A 19,957-nucleotide genomic window follows, 5' to 3' on the forward strand; every position below is an offset into this window, starting at 1 on the left:
AAGAGTGTCAGTGTTGTTTTCGTTCCTTCATACCCAGACCAACCCGGCCACCGTAGAGGCGATGAGTTAAGGAACCTCAACCGGCAGAGCCCTGAGAATCACTAGGTCTTACCTGTAGTTGACTTGTTCATTAGAATGTGATTTTGGAGAGCTCCTGCTTGTGAGATACCAAGTCAGGAGCTTCTGCAATTATTGATGGTAATTTGTTCCAAATCTGTGTTGTACTTGGGAAGAAGCTGAACTTTAAACAATTTATCGATGCTGACTTTAATCTGAACTTTTTTCCGTGGTTTGTCCTAGTTTGGCTATATGCCAGAGTCAGGTATTTGTCCTCTGACATGTCCACTAGATCAGGCTTTTCCGCCAATAATCATAAAAGCACTTCGGAGACACTACCATGTTTATCAAGTGACGTCATGTGTACGTCACACAGTGACAGCGATGATCAAAGCAACTTAGCAATCGAGATGACCTATTTTTTGTCAAAACATTCCCAAGTTTATTTTGTCAAGTATGAGATTACTGGAGAACGGTATCATAATTATTTTGACATGATCCTAGTTTGCTTGGAATACTTCAGCTTTTGATTTAGTTGTCCGCCAATTTCGTTGGATTTCTCCTTTTTAGCTGTATTTCTCCAATGAGGTATTTCTCCGGTGGATTTTCGCTGAACAACCTTTTAAGATGACAATGACAAACGTACAGACCATGGTCAGGTAGGTCTGCATTCTTAGTCCGTTTCGTAATTTGATCAGGAACTGATTAACTCATTAGCAAATATAAACATCAGAGTAATAATGTATTGGTGCATGTTACTTTCAGTTGACATGCATGTGTTGTCAGAAACGATTCTATTTAGATAGTTTAACATCGTTTTTAATTTGAAGTACGACTTATTTATGGATGTCAGTCTGAATATTTATGTCTTCTCTTTTCTAATTTAACGTCAAAGAACGAGTGGCGTTTCCGACTGATTTGAACGCATTGCGACTAATGGGAGAGTGTGCAGGCAAAATGATAGTGGGACATTGCGACTAATGGGAGAGTGTGCAGGCAAAACGATAGTGGGACAATACCTTTACCTTATTGGTCGAATAATATGTTTTCTATGTTACATGATACTAACACTCTCCCCCTTCCCAATCTTGTAGTACCAAAAAACATCGAAAATATTAAATGAAAACCATGTAATGTTTGCCCGCCCGCTCCCCACCCCCCCCCAAAAAAAAACAATCACACACACGCATGATTTTCAACAAATTTATTCCGAGAACAACAACCAGAAACCTGTCACTGTCGCTGCAACCCGGAAAAAGTCAAATTCATCACCCAGCGAGTAAATGTTATCGCAGTGGGTTTTTGTGTATTATATTACAACTGGACCTGACTTCATGGACATGTAGGCCGCGAGAGTTGGGTAGTCATGCGACAGGCAATGTAAAATGGAGTTTGCCTCAAGCGTATCAATCAGATGATATAGTAAAATGACACTGGTCATGTATACGCATTTACTCATTTTAAACAAAATATAAATTGTTCTTTTCAAATTTACCACTGCTTTTCTTTAACCAAAGTCTATTTAATCCTGATTATTCAATGCTCTGCACCTTAACTGTCATCAAGAAACTTCAAGTCGAAAATTATCGATCTATATGGTCTTTTACAATGGTAGCTATATACTCTACCTGGGTCAAAAAAAAGAGCACTTCGAGTGGAATCATCATAATATAGGGTAGTACAAATTTGTTTGTCAATATGCGTAGCTTTCATTGTGACATCACAACACGCAACATTCAATCCGGATTTTGCTGGATCACACCTTTTTGTTCATTTCGTCCATATATGTCAACGTACTTTAGCATTGAGTTTTCCGTATGCACTTCTCGAAGTGTATAAATATTGACCTTCCAAAGGAATTTGGATGTATAAGAATTCAAATGAAGTAAATATTTGCCACTTAAATGTATGTAGAATCAAATTTTAAAAAATGACAGCCATTACTGGAATAGTTGGTGTTTAATGCCTACACGACCTGCGTGACCTATTCTGTTGTTAACTTCCTGAGGATATTGGCACCAGATCTTCACATTTCAGCACACATTTTCACTGCAACAAAGAAATAAGATAAATTGGTCGAATATCATTCTTCAATACTGGAAACTTGATAGTATAATAAGAAAGGTCGGTTTTTGTGTGACAACGTTTCGTGTGCATTCTTTAGTATTTGCCAATGCCCCAATCAGTTTGTACACCCCGCCCCACCCCTGTTTAAAAATGCAAAACACCAATGATATAGCAAATACACAATACGTAGCCGCCATTTCATTCATAAATGTATAATTTCTAACCTGCTTTGTCGGCAGAGGGGTCACTAACACTATCATCTTGTGCGTGTTTCAAACCAAACGGAAGTTTTCAGTGTAAACAATGAGCTTGCTCACTGTCCTTTTCCGGTTCCTGGAATAGTCCATTTTCATTGAATGTATGAGATTTATAGGACAACATATATTCAGAGGGTAAAAACTGTATCGTCTGCATCCAATATTTGCAATGTTTAGTTTCAATATAAACATAATTGAACAAAATTAAGGACCAAGTAGTGTCACTCTTATATCAATGAATTCAAAGTCACTTATATTTAGATTTTTTTTCAGAGTTTATTGAAGATGATGAACTACATCTCTCCTGATGTCTGAAAACAGACATTCAACCACGCAAATATTGCTTCCTTGTAAGTAACGCGACCAAGTGTTAAAGACCTCTTTGGGACAATCAGTACAGAAAGTAAAAATTGATGAATGAAATTACTTTGTTTCGTGCACTTTTTCTATCATTGATACTTTTCTTTTTTAAAATCGGTTGGGGGTATATAGATCTGGGTCGGGGTAATATTAAAAATGATGAACTACATCAGTCCTGTCTGAAAACAGACATTTGTTTTTAAAATAGACAGTTTTACCTCATTTCTTTGTTGCACTGAACTTATATGCTAAATGTGAAGATCTTGTGCCGATATCTCACACGAAGTTAACTTACATATGACTAGTACGCTTAGGAGATAATGTTGACACGTGACTCTCAATGTTGCTTTCTACGCATTTTAGTTAAAGACAGACGAATACAACAAATCCAAGTAACACTTAACTGAAAGACAAGCAGTGAGCAAAGTCACTGATGTTACGATATTGTCCTGAGACAAATTTAATCTTGATATGGGTGTGACTATAGGACACACGGTACTGATTGTGTGGAAAAATGTGAACCAGTCTGGCAATGGGCAAAAATAAAACAGAGTATATATGGGTTTGGCTGGCTAGGATTGGTTGATAATGAAAGACAGATTTTAGTAAAAAATAATCTTTTGAGAACTTATCCTAGTTCTAACTGAAAAAATATAGATACACTGTTTTATTGATGGAATTTCAGTCCTTTAACGGTCTTGAGTTTGGAACACTCATTACTGAAATTAGCACCTGACTCTTAGGTGCGGAATTGAAAACACATGTTTTAAACACATTTAAGTCCAGAAATGTTCCGGCTCATATCCATTTCTATACAAAGGAGTTGTCATCCAAGAGGCATCTATACTGATAAATATAGGTTTGATCATAAGCACTTAGAAATCTAAAGTTACTGAACTTTTGATATCATGGTGTTTGCATAACTTTTCTATCGGAACTGAATTTGTACCGTAGTCCTATAGGATTCTTGGTACTAATAATATGGAAGTATGGAAACCAGTCTAGATAAAATAAAGATTTTATGGGTTTGGCTGGACAGGACTGGTTGATAACGAAAGTAGGATTTTAGTAAAAACAATTTGTTGAGAACTAAGCATGTAACTGACAACACCCACCCACCCACCCCCACCCCCAAAATATCAAACAACAACAAGAAAAAGAAAAAAAAAACAAATACAAAAAAAAAAATTAAAAAAAGAACATACAATGTTTTATTTGTAGAATTTCGGTCCTTTTACATACTTGAGTAAGAAAACTCGATACTGAAATTAGCACTTGACCCCTTGGGCAGAATTTAAAGCACATGTTTTAAATACATTCAGATCCAGAAAATGCTGTGGCCCATGTGGTTTCTCCACACAGCATTCATCAAGGAGGTGTCTATACTGACAAATTAAGTTGCTGAATTTTGTATATTACGGTGTTTGCATTGGTTTACTATGGGAACTGAATTAGTAACATAAGTCCTGAAGGTCCTTTATCAAGCTCATTAACGACAGCGTACTAAATGAAGGGAGGTAACTTCTACATGCGCCTTGTGATCCCAGAGTCGGGACAAGTTTATTGCTCCTCGTTAAGGCGCGCGTAGAGCATATTAATGTCACAAGGTATTTTAACCATTTTGATGAAAATGTACCTGGAACCCAGATAAGGACACCTGTTTAGTTGAAGTAACACAATGATGTACTGGTGCAGAACTGAAGTATAGATGTTTTGGCACGTAACTCGCAATGTTGCGTTCTATGCATTGAAGAGTTCCAAAGGTCAGAGATCATTTGGAGTAAAACTATCTCGTACACTGAAGATGGAAGTGAACCATAAACGGACCGACTTCCTACAAAATCATTAACAATCATTCCTGAAAAATTGTAGCTGTTAGAAAATAGGTGGTCGCTGATGTACAGTGTTGCTGAAAATTTAATCTCAAACCTGGCTGGCACAATTGTGCATTTTAATCGTCCCATTATGCGTACTAAAGAAAATCAAGCTGTTATAACACCAGCTGCTTAAATATGTTTTGACTAATAGCAGATTTTAAAAAAAAAATTCTACCTGTTAATCATTTCGTACATTTTAGTATGGTGATACATATATTTTGTAACGATTTAATAAATACATTTTTGCAACAATAAAACAATTTCAAAATATACATGAATAGCATTTTCTAACCAAATGATCTTTCTTCATCGGTGGATGTTTTCGTATTTAGTTTACTTAAGTTTCCTTATAAATATTATTGGCATTTAATTATTAGTTATGGAAGTAATTAAAAAAAGGAAAATATTAAAGATTGCATATATATATATATATATATATATATATATATATATATATATATATATATATATATATATATATATTCTGTCGGCGCATATATATATATATATATATATATATATATATATATATATATATATATATATATATATATATATATATTTTGTCGGCATATATATATATATATTCTGTCGGCGCATATATATATATATATATATATATATATATATATATATATATATATATATATATATATATATATATATATATATATTCCGTCGGCTAGTAAACGAGTAAATGAGTACCTGATTTTCCAAACGTCACACTCAATAACACGAATACGAACAACTTGTGCAGTGAATTGTACCCGATATATTTGGTATTGACCTGAAATTTACACATAAACATAACTCCTACTGGCGTCTAAATCTGATCAATATTAGCCAAACTCTTGGTGTCAACATGAAAACAAACCGACTGTTTTTGTTGTTCACAGTTTCAAACACCGTTATATCGTTATGAGAATTTCGTGCAGACTCGGTTTTTTAAGGGGGAAAACTAATACGTGAAAAATAATCTCTACAGCGCTATGACAGTTTAAAGAGTTGAAAGATAATCAATTGCTGTTTTTCATACAGAGCTGATTTGCTGCTAGTAATTTGCAAGACAATGTCAACATTTTGCATGCTTTCTTTCTCAAACAAATAAAGCATGCAAAAACTGATTGTTTGTTAAAATTTATGGGCAGCGCAAATGAACAATTATTGCTATCTCATTTCCTATTCTTGATAATGTCGATGAAATATCGAACCTGGTCTGCTTATTAGTTATTATATAATATGTTGATAGGCACCATAATTCACTCTTCGTTGAAACTGAGAAAAACACGGTCATTGTGAAAAATCAACATCTCCGGACAAGTTTATCAAGTTACACGTATAATTGCTTTATGCCAATATTATCCTCTGATCGATGATTAATACGATGAATGTCAATAACATAATTATTTCAAGGACTAATATAAAGCACCAAGATATATGGCTGAGGAATAGATACATCAGTTCAATCGGAAACTAGCTTGAACTCGATCCAATACTTAAACAACGTGCGTAGAAGCATCAAATTATTACGGTGCCATATTTTATTCGGTTCCTTCTTTTGTTGTGATTACACAGATATTGGTTTCAGTTTTTTTTTCTTCCTATTCATGTTCACCAAATATATCGCTCGATGGTGCCCGGACGGGTTACCCGTATGAATTACCAATTCTGTATTTAAGTCGTGCTAAATGAGACATCTTACATTGTTTGCCAGACAAGGCGTTTAGCCATTATATAAGCTCTACACAGGACCGAATGGAAAACTGAGCTAAAGAATGTTTTGTCCATGTCTGTAGTTAAATAGCTGTTTATATGTCTGAAGTTTAATTACAGTTTGCATGACATATTACCCGTGTAAGAATCAGTTAGTGGAATAGTGCAGGATAAATGATTACAATCGGCGACTCACGAGTGGATTAAAATACCAACTGATAGGTGTGGGCATGTGAAAATAGTGGATATTAAAGGTTTGGATGGAGGCATTTAAAAGCCTACGTGATTATTAAATATGGTTTGGAGGGGAGTTACATCTTATTAAAACGATTTTGAACAGGCTATGTCGTACAGCTGCTAGAAGTATTGTTTGGAAATAATCGTTTTTACCGATATGTTCTTTCCCAAAATTCCACCCGGAGTCAGGTAATTCTCTCTCTCTCTCTCTCTCCTTAATCCAATTTTAACTTGAAAACAAATTTATCATTGTCGCAGTATCTTCACCGACGTGAATGGTGGAGATGTTTCACATTTTGGTTCCATGTAGTGCTGTCACGTCGAATAAAATTTTCGGATTTTGTGAATTAGAGCAAACAGGCCGATTATATTTGCTTTGACATTACTCTCGTTCACTCTGTCGCATCATGATATTAAAAGAATTCCGGTAACAGTTATTAACGGGCGTGATTAACCCTAGACGAAGTAAGCACCTGTTAATAGATTAGTATGTTGGTAGAAGTTTGCCAGGATTAACATACCCTTGTAAAATTAACCTGTTTGGCAACGGGCTATGTATGTATGTATGTATGTATAGGGTTTAACAGCACATCAGCACAATCCTGGCTATACAGCGCTGACTAAGTATATAAGTATAAATCAGTATAAATAAAATAGCAGAAAAAAGGGAAAAAGCAAAAATAAAGGCAAAATACAAGTAAATTCATGCGAATACAACTTTTAAAAATGTTAAGCCGCAATCTTTTAAATGTCTAATACATTCTCAGATGGAACATTATCAATAACCGGACCCAAGAGCAGAAAGGTTGCTTCTCTTAGTTGCTCCTTACAATAAATGGAGAGCTATCAAGGTCCGTGGGTGGGTGTGTGTTTACAGAATAGAAAAGATATTAAAAATACATTTATGATGAGTCTGCTCTATAGAAAACGCATGTTGATGAACATACCGTATTAGAAGACAGGGACTTGGCACAGTAGAGGAAGGAGGGAGGGGCTTCTCCCACTCCCAAATGGGTATATTGGACAAGGCCCGGCCCTAGGTTAAGGCGAACAAGGCAACCGCCTTGAGCCCCGCGCTTTCAAAAAATCAATTCCGCAATGCCAATTTTTTTTTTTTGTTGTTGTTGCTTGGGGTCCCGCGTTCATCGCTTGCTGCCTTGGGCCCCGCATGCTGTTTTGGGCCCCGCACATCCTAGGGCCGGGCCTGTGTTGAACCCTGAGAAAAGAGCAGAATTTCTTTTATCTTGACAACTACACTATGCACGTGTCGTCACTGGGGATTGAACCCTGTACCACTGCAGTGCAGAGAAAGAACAAGTTATAAAATTTCGTCATTCATCCATGACTTACTCTTTCCTTTAAAGCCTTTAAGTAAATGTATATGCTGCAGTGTGGAATATATGCGCAAGACATACGTTCTGTTAGGAAGGGTGACAGATCAAATGCTGGTATCTGATTCATCGCAGTAAGTGACTCACTGGCAGGAAGCAGTTCCAATTGTCTTGAATGATACAAGTTATGAAAGCTACCATAATTCATCCTTAGTCTGCTGACCTATGAAAATGTTACAAAATTTTCGTTTTTGTACGAAATTGATATTTTTTCCCATAAGTTTTGACTTATTGTAGAGGGTTATTTTTTACTTGAATTCCAATTACAATTGACGATATGTAGAACCAATATAGACAGTCTACTCATTTGCATTGCAGTGTCTTTTTGACCGAGATGTATTTTGTTTGAAAATTTTATCATTTTTAAACGTAACATGTCTGGTTGTTATTGAATATTACAAGTAATAATAATTAACAATAATGAGGGTATTATAAACTGAATTTATACGTGGTATATAGTGAAATTGACGAGGTGGCTAAACATTAGACATGGGGGGGGGGATGACGCCATTTCGCACACGGTGACTGGTGTTTGCAGTATTTTTCTTTCCAGTGAGGTCGCCGAAGACCCATTCCTCCAGCGCAAAAACAATAAAAATAGTTGATTGATAGCTGTTGATTGTAGGGTAGTTGCATTTTGGGGATTTGCTAAGTGTACGGTTTCAGTTTTAACTTTATTATATGTGCAAGGAACAACATTTATAATGATCGCAACAAATTTTAAATGATGGAATGTAATACATGTTGATCTAATATTGTCTGTTTAAAAAAAAAACAAAAAAAAACAAAAAAAAAAAAAAAAAAAAAAAAAAAAAACCTTGCGCCATTTTCCTTTAGACCAGTGTGTTTTATGCTAGAGTTAAATTAGTTTAGTGTTTTGCAATACAGTAACACAAGTAGGTTGTTTAGAGCTGAGTCAATTGGAATAAAGCTCATTCTCCAAGGACACAGCGCACCTGATCAGATCGGCCTTTACATATACATGTAGATGTGGATTTCGATGCCCACTCTAGTATTAATACAATAGAAGGGGTACATGTACAATAGTCCGTTTCGTTCCCTGTATTAAATTCTCTAGCAAATATAGGTTAATAATCAAAAGATCGTACAAAGCTGAGAGTGATGGGAGAGTGCCGTTGACTTCCAAGTAATGATTATTTATGCAAATATTAACGTTCATTAAAGTGCATTTACGAGTAAAAAGCAAAATGTTTGAGGAATATTTATGCAACCAGTCACCTCTGACTTTTAAAGGTATTTATAATCCTCAGCGGAAATGGGTACACGATTTATTCATTAGCAAATACTGCATTTTGATGATGTTTTAGGGATGGTTTTTCGTGAGATGTCAAAGTATTTTTCTTCGTCTTTTTATTCTTTTATTTCATTCTAAACATATATATTTTACATAATTAGGGGTTTCAAGCTGATATTAATATCATTCGTGTATGTCAGTCCTATTTCCAAGCAATCAGAACCAGGGACATAAAAGGATGCTTGTATGCATTATGCTGCGTCATATTAAATTAAACGTAAAAATAATTTGAAGACCGCATGAAAATGGTACTCAGAAGTAAAATTTCCTCAAATTTTCACAAATTGATGATTATAAAGTTGATTCCTAATATAACAAAATGTATGTTTCTGAGTGATTCGTCCCCTGTGACACATTTATTTGGATAGAATTGAGATTTCGAAACTCCAAGTCAGATGAGCCCATTTAGGAAAAGCTTTAAGTGTGTCACAGTGTCCTTAGATGTCGCATACCTTTCGCTAACTATAACATTATCTTTATAAACATACTAATGTACTTTTATGGACAAAGTAACATTTTTTGCGAACATAGCCAATATATAAATTTGCTGCCGAATCTATGCCAAGAAGATTAATTTCACCCTTTATTACTCCCACCCCACCCCCATATTAAATCCACCTCAATATAATTAAAAGACTTGCTTAACAAAAGAAAATATAAAAAGAGCGAGTTGAGATAATCTTGTTTGGGATGACCTAATAAATTATAAGAAATCCTACTTTTTTTAAACCGTATTTGACGACGAGAATTAGGACCGAGCTAGATGACACATCGTTTTAATGTTACAGACAAGTCTGCTCCGGTGGCCTAAGTTGTTAGAGCGTACACCTCGGATGCTGGAGGTCTCGGGTTCGAACACCAACCAAGTCATAACAAAGACTTATAAAAATGGTATTAACAGCTGCATCGCTTGACGCTCAGCATTAATAGGTTAGAATCAGAAGAATGTGGCTGGGACACGACTCAACGTGTCTGCATTATGATGCCTCTCAGCTAGGCATCACTATAAACATCCATCGTAGCGATATGACTAAAAATTTTAAAACTTCGTTAAAACTCCAAAACACACACACACACACTCACAACCGGAAGCACGCATACCTTCATAAAGATGCAAACGGTGGCAAATCAAATATCTTCCGCGAAAGATAATTTTCATATAGTTACCTATATTTTAACACAGTTTCCACTTACTGTTTATACAACAAAACAAATATGAAAACATAACCATATATCTTCATTTAGGAAAAATGCCAAAATGAAAATAATTAGAATTTTGTTTAGAAAAATCAATGTATTTAATTGCGACTTCTTTCAAGGCCAAAAACATAGGATACGACGTTTTACAAGAGTTCCTGGCATTTTAAAATTAATATTAGGTATACGCAGTGTTTTGTTGTTGTTTACATTCATGCAACATTCCGAGTTCTTTTGCTATCAGTCAAATCCCATAATATTTCGATGGCGGTTGTGTTATCTCCCTGCTTTATCATTTTGTAAACGTGTAAACACTTCACATTGTCACAAGTTATCACTTAGCGAGAAGATACACTTACTGGTTCTCAAAGGGGAATTTATTTGCCTACCTAACATAGATAAATCTAATCCTTGGTATTCAGATTTGTAGGCTCATATCAGAGGTTAGCCCTTCTTTTAAAGAATTCACCTTCTGCTAAGGTAAGAGCTTTGTGGATTGTTGAGGAGATAGAAGTGGGTGGGAGTGGGTGAAGAAGATACTTTGGAAAATGTTGACGTGACAAAACTGGAGTTCGATCCTTGGAAAAGACTAATATTCTAGGGACACTCAACCTTTAGGTTTTGCAAGCTTCTCTGAGGCGACCATTATCAACACTTGAAAGCCTAACCAGAGTTATAAACCGGAATGCTCCAATATATTGCTCTGTGCAAGAAACTGATCATATTTCAGATGTAACCTAACAATATTACACACGTGTCAAGTATACGTTTATCGGGTAGGGGGGGAGACAGATCCCAATGAATCGGTCGTTCTCTGGAGATTAAGAGCAAAAAGTATTCTCATCGTGAAAAGTTAAACTAACTTAACGGTTTCTTTTTCATAACATTATAACCACCCATACAAGACTTTGGCCCGATTTCTAAAATAGGTATTGAGATAGACAGACAGATTAGTTATTGTCTAGTTCTTCCCCTTCAAAATTCTACGAATCTAATCGCGTTCTTCCCCATGAAGAATTATGCGAATATAATCATGATACAAAAGACTTGTGGAAAACTCCAGTTGCAACGTAGATTGCCATCACATGGTCTCGTAAATATGTATGCCAGGATAAGAACTTGAATAAAACTTTCATTCAGCACTGGCATGTGACTGACATCTCGTTTGTCAACTGAATATGTTGTAAGATTAAACCCCACGTAATTTAGTACTGCACCGGTATGTCCCTGTGTCATTCGGCCAGTCAGGTGTTCTATCTAAGTTGATTTTAAGAGCATTGCCTGTAAAGGTTGACATATTTTTGGAAATTATTATAGTTCACTTTGACGCGAAGCAATGATCTAACTTTATGGATGTGGACCACAGTTAGTTAATTCATTTGAAATGGATACTTGCATCAAGCCGAATTGCACAGCTATACACAAGCATTTAAGAGAGGACACTTGTGCCATTGTATAGCTTCTATACAATCAATTAGGAAGAAATCTTGAAGTACATTTTCAGCGTGATTGCTTGAAATGGAATAGCTATAGAAGAGCATGTTCCTGTCTTTATTAAATCATTTAACACGCGGGTTATATATATATATATATATATATATATATATATATATATATATATATATATATATATATATATATATATATATATATATATATATATATATATATATGTGTGTGTGTGTGTGTGTGTGTGTGTGTGTGTGTGAAAGACATACGCAAAGAACCACGGTGCTAATTATATAAAATTGTTAGAACCAGTCTAAAAATAGGTGAATATAAATTAGAGGATATACGAGTTTGTGAGGCTTTGATTGGTTGATAATAAGAAGTCCAAATTAAAATTAAATTATGTTCTCAACGCTGATCCTATCATTAATGTGCGTAAGATGGAGAAAATGTTATACACTATCACTTTTATTTTGTTTAAAGAACGACAGTACTGAAAGTAGTGCTTTTTTGTGCGTAATATGTTATACAAGTTTCAAGCAGGTAAACATATTCATATGACTGGCCATGGGGCACAGTTTGATTGAAGAGATAGTCTAAATTGATCTCCACGTTTTCCCTTCGTTATGCAATTTGGTGTCAAAAATGTACAATTTCATCTTGCATGCCCAACTTGACTATTCTGGTGCAGAAAGTCGATGCGTGAACAGCCAGTTTTCTCCTAGTTGTTTACCATAATTTTCATAGAGAATGATTTTGTTTGAAATCGGTCCGCTCATGGTTCACTATATTTCCATTAAATTAATATCTGGTACGAATTTGTCATCGCCTTATATATGAACTATTTCAGGTGTTGTCTTAAGACAGGTGGGGTTGAAATCACCAGTTTTAGGGATATTCACGCATTGTGAGGAAGGGTTGGTGTGACTATAAATGTGGCAACCATAGAAGGATAACCTTGGCTGTGTCAGTATTTTTATTATTCGGTTTCTTCACTTGATAACAAATTTTAAAATATAGACGTGTTAATGGTTGTATGGCTTTATTTTGATAGCGGGTAGCTTTAGGAGCGAGATGGTATATCTTCGACCACGGCCGAAGGCGAAAAGGGTTAGTGCTACCTCAAAATTTCACGACTCATAGTATACTTGGGGCCCCAAGTGGCCGAGTGGTCTAAAGCACTCACCGTTACGGATCGCTGCCATCTCACCTCTGCGTGAGTTCGAGTCGCGGGTTCGGCCTATGTTGGTATGTGAGAAAGCTTGCCAGTAGCTTCTCGTGGGTCGGTGGTTCTTTCCGGGGTTTTCCCGGTTTCTTCCTCCACCATTAATATTAGCCACCATGTATAGCCTATCTTGTGCTGAAAAATGGCGTATATACATGGCGGCCAGTATAAATGGTGGAGGAAGAACCACCGCCCCACGAGAAGCTACTGGAAAGCTTTCTCACATACTCACATTGGCCGAACCCGAGACTCGAACCCACGCAGACAGAGGTGAGATGGCAATGATCTGTACCGGTGAGCGCTTTAGACCACTCGTCCACTCGGTGTCCCCTACAGCATTGGTAGAAAGCATCTCCCCTGTTGTTCGTACTCTGGTTTTCAAGAGAATTGTATCGGCTTCTGATAAATCTTTTCGAGTCCTGGCCTCGCTTATGTGCACAGGATAACCGTTCTTTTTATCACCTTAATGTTTACAGCTAGAGCTATGGAAGGTCTTATTACAGCACCTTAAACCTAACATACGTATATAAATAATTACCTATCAGCAATCATACCTTCCATGCTGCTTCCTTAGCTCTTTGTTCTGACAATTGCTATACATCAGAATGACAAAACCGTTTTAGCTTCGGTCTTTACATAAAACAGGTATAATGTGACAATACCGTTCATTACTGGGTGATATTATTCTAGTTAAGGAGATAGTTATGAAAGAGACTGACTGAAAATGCACGAGATAATAAACGAAACAAACCCCAAGATTTAATCTGAAATAGTCGTGATTCTTCCAGTTGTATGCTTCTCCAGCGGATTCGTGGATATAGAATAAGTCATTTGCAGCCTCATGCATGTCGTAAGAGGCAACTAATGGAGACCCAAGCCACATTGAGTCAGTGGTTAGTGTCCAGGTCTTGCGACCAAGGTGGTGTGGGTTCCAATCCTACCATTGGATCAGCCTGGGTTGGTTGCTGTATTGTGTACTTGGGGCAAGGCATTTTACTCCAATTTCTAAATAACCTACATGTGTTGCTGTGCTGCAAAGCACCAAACTAAACCAAACCACTTTTAAGGTATCAATAAATAAGTAATAAATAAATAAATAAATAAATAAATAAACAAAACGTGATAGTCTACTTTTGTGGGACAGTATAACCTTAATAGCATTATGTTATTTCAAGAACATTTATATTGCATTTATCCAAGGTGATTGAAACATGTGACGCTTGGAAATTGCAGGCAGTCAATTGAAGAAAAACATATGTTATCAATGTAAATGTAAAGAAACGAGTTTTTAACATCAAATCTTTGATTTGATTTGTTTCTTCAATGTTTATGCTACATATTTAATTACATTTCACAAATTTATTCTGTTCATTATTTTTGTGTGTAAATCAATACTCGAGGTTGTTCGTTGTTGAGAAGCACTCGTAAAATATCACATTGTTGCACTTCAGTTCTTCACCACGGTTTTAACCCGATATTCTACAGTAGTAAGTCCTTTTATTTCCTAAATAGAGATCCCATTACACAAATTAACGTTTAGACGTCACCTGCATTCAGTTTAAAGTGGCACCATTTATATCTATTTATTTCAAGATCTACCTCTGTCGGCTTAAAGCACTTCTTCTCTGGCGAGATACAAATGAAAACTTTTCAGTCAACAAGGTCACATATATTAAGCAACCGCGTGTCTAAAACAGTTGTGTTTTAAGGTCATGTCAACTAAAATTATGTAGTAAGGAACCCCTCTTAAGCAATCACGTTGTTTTATAAACCGATTTTCTCAGCTCTTAAAGGGGATGCTTAGTATAGCTTTTGACTGTTTTTGCATACTGCCTTAGTACCACAGTCCTCCTGTGTTTGTAAAGGCTGATGAAGTCGCATCACATAAAAAACATTGTAACAGTCTAAATTATTTGGATTCTGGCACACCAAATGGATAACAAATTGACGGTCTGGGCTATTCAGAGATTCCAATGTTCTTTTATACTTTCGTCAGTATATTTCAATGTAAGTAGTTTTAATTTGGTTCTACCCTATTACATTCTAAAACGGTATTGACGGCAAACTGTCTAATGCGAATTCCGCAAATTGTTGACTGAACAATCGCAGCGGGAATAACTACAACGAAGTTAAACAAAAATTTCTGCCGATGATTTTTGGGTTCATGTTTTAATTTTATGTTTGACAAAGCTTACAAGATTTGAGACTGATTTTTAAATAGTCACTTTATACAATGTATATTTACCTAATTGTTCTGTATTTTTCACTTTACAGTACGCTTAGTACTGGGAAACATTTGCGATGCACTTAGAAAAGAAATCCCGTGTTTTGCGGCGGCAGGTCTGGGTCGCTGATAACAGGTGCGCGTGATAGACGCGAATTCGTATATTTACATTGGATATGTACTCATTTTGTTTGCATACGGATAATGTGCAATTATTATTATTATTATTAGTAGTAGTAGTAGTAGTAGTAGTAGCATTAGTAGTAGTAATAATAGTAGTAGTAGTAGTATTTGTTGTTGATGATGATGATGATGTTGTTGTAGTAATAGTTGTTGTTGACACTCCCAATGTGCAGTTTTCATTAGTATAAATTAATCTACCTGCGATTGTGAATAATGCATATCCTCTTTTGAATTGCTTTAAACTGGATCAAGTTAAATACAGTCTTGCTTTTCCATCGTGTTTGCATATTGCATATTATGAGAGATTCAATAATAACACATCTGAGTGAAATTAACAGCAGAGTACATTCATTTTGGGAAGACTTTATATGAATCGTGCACTTTCTTTTGAGAGAGAGAGAGAGTATTTCGATCAAATATATTTAGTTTGGAATAATCTTCCAATTTTGTCCTCAAAAAAGCTGCTTATGGTTTCTGTTTTTTATTTTATTTTAAAAAATTGCAATTCCTACGCACTTTATTAAAGTATATGGAAGCGTAATTACACAATAAAAAAATAACCATAAAGCTATATTAAAAAAAAATATGGAACTTTAAAGATAAATAATTAAATATTTATATCGAAATAAAGAAAATTATGTAATTTTATCACTCAGTAGACAAATGCCCAAGTAATGAACATTGTATATAGCCAGATTATTTGGGTTTCAATCGATATGTAAGATGCTGTTAATAAACAGCTCGTAAGGTACAACCTTAGTTAAATTTCTGAACATATTAAAGAATCTTGCTGCGTTTTAAGGCAAACACAATGAACAGTATCAAAGCTAATAACATACTACCATCATTTTCAGGTCCCCCCCCCCCCCCCAATAAGTACCAAGTGTTCCGAACGAAATGTTAGTACTGTTCATTGACATAGTTCAATTAATTTATTTTCCTGTTTGCTTTGCAGGCAGCTGATATACCCAGAGAAACCTGCGCCACAGACTGGTGACCCCTGGCGGATGTCACATGAGCCAAGGCGACGTAACGGGAAAATCGGAGAGTACTGGAAAGATAACATAGAGAAATGGATGCACAACTTGAATAAAGAAAGAGATGAGGGTTCTCCTCTCGGTATAAAATCAAAACGAATACACCCAAGTCAAAATGATGAAAAAGACGGGCGATTATCGCGACCTGATCGCCATGGGTCACAGTACTCTGAGAGAGGAAGTGGTGCTGACAGCACTTTCAGTGTGGCGGGGTATATGAGTGAGCCGAATTTTATATACAACCCTGGTTTCCATGGAAGTATGCAATATAATAAAAAGAAATTACCGTCTCATGGGCCTGTTGGGTCGGAAAGCAGACTTACAGTTCAGAATAATAGTTACGGTAGTCTTCACGATGAACTTGAATTTCAAAGACGATACAAGAAAGTATTTGATCTTAATAAACATATACATTTTGTTCATTCCAATTTCATCAACGGACAAAAGATTATGAAAAGAACAAAGCTACCCCCTTTGGGACACGTGGATGGACAACAACAATCGGACGCTTCAGAGGGGATGGAAATATTTACAGCAATGTCTATACATAAATACAATCATCATAGGCCGGGAAGTAATACAGGGCCCGTAGCTTCAACTATGGCGGCCCCGTCATCCAGAAGGAATACTGACGCTTTCTTTGGAACAGGGGTATTAACGGTTCATGGCGACGAGACGCCTCGGCAATTGAAAACGCCAAGGGACCTTAAACCTACTCTGTCTCCCGTTGTGGAGACAAATAGAGAAAGAGATTCGGTATCTTCCAGGTCTGCAAGGAAAGTATATCCTCTCAATAAAACCACGTTTGAATTCCAAACAAACATTGATCAGAACCTTGGAATATACAGTTTTACACAGGATGGACTTGGGATGGATGATAAAGAAAATCTGCATCCAGTCATAATGGAGGAAAATGAATACAGTCCGGAACAAGTAGAATATCCGACCAATGGGAATACGCTCCACCCATTAGTAGTCAATGGGGTAAATGTAAATGTAAATGTAATTGAAACAGAAAGTGACGTAGATATGGATAGAACTGTTGTTGATCAGGACAAAATTCTGCAAGAAACAACAGATATTATGGAGGATAGTAAACCTTTTAACATTTCTGTGCATGTGGAGTATAAGAAGAAAAATAGTAACCCTTCACACTTTATCACACAGTTACAGTCAAGGAGAGACAATGAGACCTTAGATGGAACCAAAGAAAAGAAAGACAAAAATGAAAACTACCAGATAATTTCAGAAGAAGGTGAAGGACCCGTGGAAAATTCAAGGGAGGCCGCCGAAGCTACCATGCTCAATGGTGAAGGTTTTTCACAAAAAGAAAACTTTACTTCTCTTGACAGAGGGGATGCAGATGACGATGAACATAATCATGTTAAAAACCAAAAGGAAAACTCTGACATTTTTCTTCCAAATCTTGCCGAGTCCCTTACACCTCGCGAGAAACCAATGTCATCGATGGGACACTCGGTGCAGGAGATAAAATTACCTTCCATATCCCTGAGACCATTTGCTACCATTAGTGGGATGGAAGACAAGTGAAGGAATTTATATCAAAAACCTTATGTATCAGGAAAAAAACATCATGACATGTATATTGCAAGATTTCTCTCCACTCGCATGTATTGATTCTAACTTTACACGCGTAATTCTGTACTATGTAATGGCCTACCTGTCTGTGTAACCTTAATGTCTGTCTCTAACGACGTATATATTTTTACGAATATCAATGGTAAGATTTTGCAGAAAAAAACTTGCAACATCAAATGCTGTCATTATTGATCAGGAAGTGTCCAAATACACTTTGTTAATTATCTGTGACATTTGAATTCTTGGCGAGAGGAGAAGCAATACAAAATCCTTAAAGCTGCAGGGACTGTATTTTTCATTCTTATATTTCTTGTTAAAATTTACGCAATATTTTGACTTCCGTCAACAGATTCTCTTATAAAATGTCAGCGATAGCCTACCTAATCCCTTCAGGGATCATTTTGTTTAACCCGCATCAAAATCCCTTGCAGATTCTAATGAAGGTATTCATGATAATTGTGTGCGTTGCAACCGGTTAACATTAAGACTGGTGATGCGTTACCTGGTCATGTCACAAATGGATATAGTCCGTTTCAAACTTTCTACCACTTGCATCATTATATAAAATGTTTTGACTTGTGATTTCATTTGTATTAACAAAAACGAAATAAAACAAGTCTGGATGTAAAAGTTGTCAGTGTGTACAACGGCACTCATTTTCACGAAAATGTTGTACTGGCTGTTCCCAGTGTCACATGATCACGTGACCATCCTTGCCTGTGTTCAAAACGTTCTGAACGATTGTCATTAGATTGTAGTTTCAGTTTTGGAATCAGCTGCTAAGAAAGTTAAAATACCTTTGAAAACTGAATGATCTTGTGAGCAAAATGTCACATATTACAAAACATATTTTTTTAAATGCAGACTTGAATGCGAAAGTTCAAATTGGTTCATATGTGAACTGGGTCAAACACAGTTTTCCGGAATATGTTGTTATGAACCCGCAGAGGGATCTTTGACGGATGAATAATAAAAATTCAAAAGAACCTGAGTCTAAATCCCTGAAGTGATTAGCGATGATCATGCACGCTGCATTCTACGGACTCACATTTGTGCTTTTAGTTGAATTGCTGTTTTCACAGAAGCTAGATGCTTTCGGGTGTGCAAATCCATATTGAAAAATACTCGTACCCTAAAACAAGAATATGAGGTAAAATCATGTTTTTATAGATATAAATATCCTATGATAGTTGCCAGTGTACTTAAATTCGTTTGTCTTCCGTCATTTTATTCGACTGCTTGCACATTCTAAAATCCCCGAATGAACTGAAGCAGCTGAGAAATCATTAACTTCCATGATAAGAAATGTCCTGGAAACTCGTTTATTTTTCAACCAAAAATTACCGTTATTTTGCGAACAGCCTAACGTATGCGAGTCTCATAGAGTGTCTTGATTTAAGCCAGTTCCTAACTTACAACAAATGCAGAGCTTGTAGCCAGTTCCTAACTTAAAACAAATGCAGAGTTTGTATCTTTCGATAGGTATATAATACATTTGAAGCACTGAATAGCCAGTAACATTAAATTAATAGAATCAAAGAGCATCATTCGTTTCACTGACAAAATAAAATACTGTAAAACTCTTTGCTCTTAAGCCATAGACTTGCTTTCTTGACTATAGTAATAGCATTATATTGATCAAGCTTTTGTGGTGAGACAAACTGAATATTACTGAGATTTGGGGTTACAAACAAGGGGGTTGAACATGCAATGGAAGAGAGACAACTAAGTCTTTCCGAGTCTCCATACGTTTCAACCGTACCTATTAC

General features: G+C 36.0%; 1 protein-coding gene and 1 long non-coding RNA gene across 5 annotated transcripts; one reads left to right on the top strand and one right to left on the bottom strand.

Annotated features, from left to right (window-relative positions):
- The first annotated feature begins 503 nt into the window (after positions 1-503).
- On the top strand, positions 504-19,771 carry LOC149789435 (uncharacterized). 4 transcript variants are annotated; one of them, XM_089975526.1, is made up of 3 exons: positions 504-716; positions 2,655-2,731; positions 16,508-19,771. In XM_089975526.1, the coding sequence occupies exon 3, from the start codon at positions 16,560-16,562 to the stop codon at positions 18,138-18,140; it is 1,581 nt and encodes a 526-aa protein (XP_089831652.1). In that variant the 5' UTR covers positions 504-716; positions 2,655-2,731; positions 16,508-16,559; the 3' UTR covers positions 18,141-19,771. The 4 variants fall into 4 exon arrangements, with proteins under 4 accessions (XP_089831652.1, XP_089831650.1, XP_089831651.1 ...); XM_089975524.1 differs by lacking the exon at positions 2,655-2,731; XM_089975525.1 differs by lacking the exons at positions 504-716; positions 2,655-2,731 and adding an exon at positions 6,411-6,757.
- On the bottom strand, positions 1,247-2,417 carry LOC149789436 (uncharacterized). Its single transcript, XR_016424357.1, has 2 exons — positions 2,349-2,417; positions 1,247-2,106 (listed from the first exon to the last, which is right to left on the bottom strand). It is a non-coding gene; the product is annotated as an uncharacterized LOC149789436 (long non-coding RNA).
- Positions 19,772-19,957: the final 186 nt, after the last annotated feature.

Source organism: Sinohyriopsis cumingii, chromosome 11, assembly GCF_028554795.1.
Source record: "Sinohyriopsis cumingii isolate HCF-2022 chromosome 11, ASM2855479v2, whole genome shotgun sequence".
Lineage (NCBI taxonomy): Eukaryota > Metazoa > Mollusca > Bivalvia > Unionida > Unionidae > Sinohyriopsis > Sinohyriopsis cumingii.

Bases quoted from the DNA above. Each gene is read 5' to 3' on its own strand.
- LOC149789435 (XM_089975523.1), top strand. From the start codon at position 15,447: ATGCACTTAGAAAAGAAATCCCGTGTTTTGCGGCGGCAGGTCTGGGTC. The intron at 15,506-16,507 runs GTGCGCGTGATA...TTTGCTTTGCAG, and splicing joins GTCTGGGTCGCTGATAACAG to GCAGCTGATATACCCAGAGA.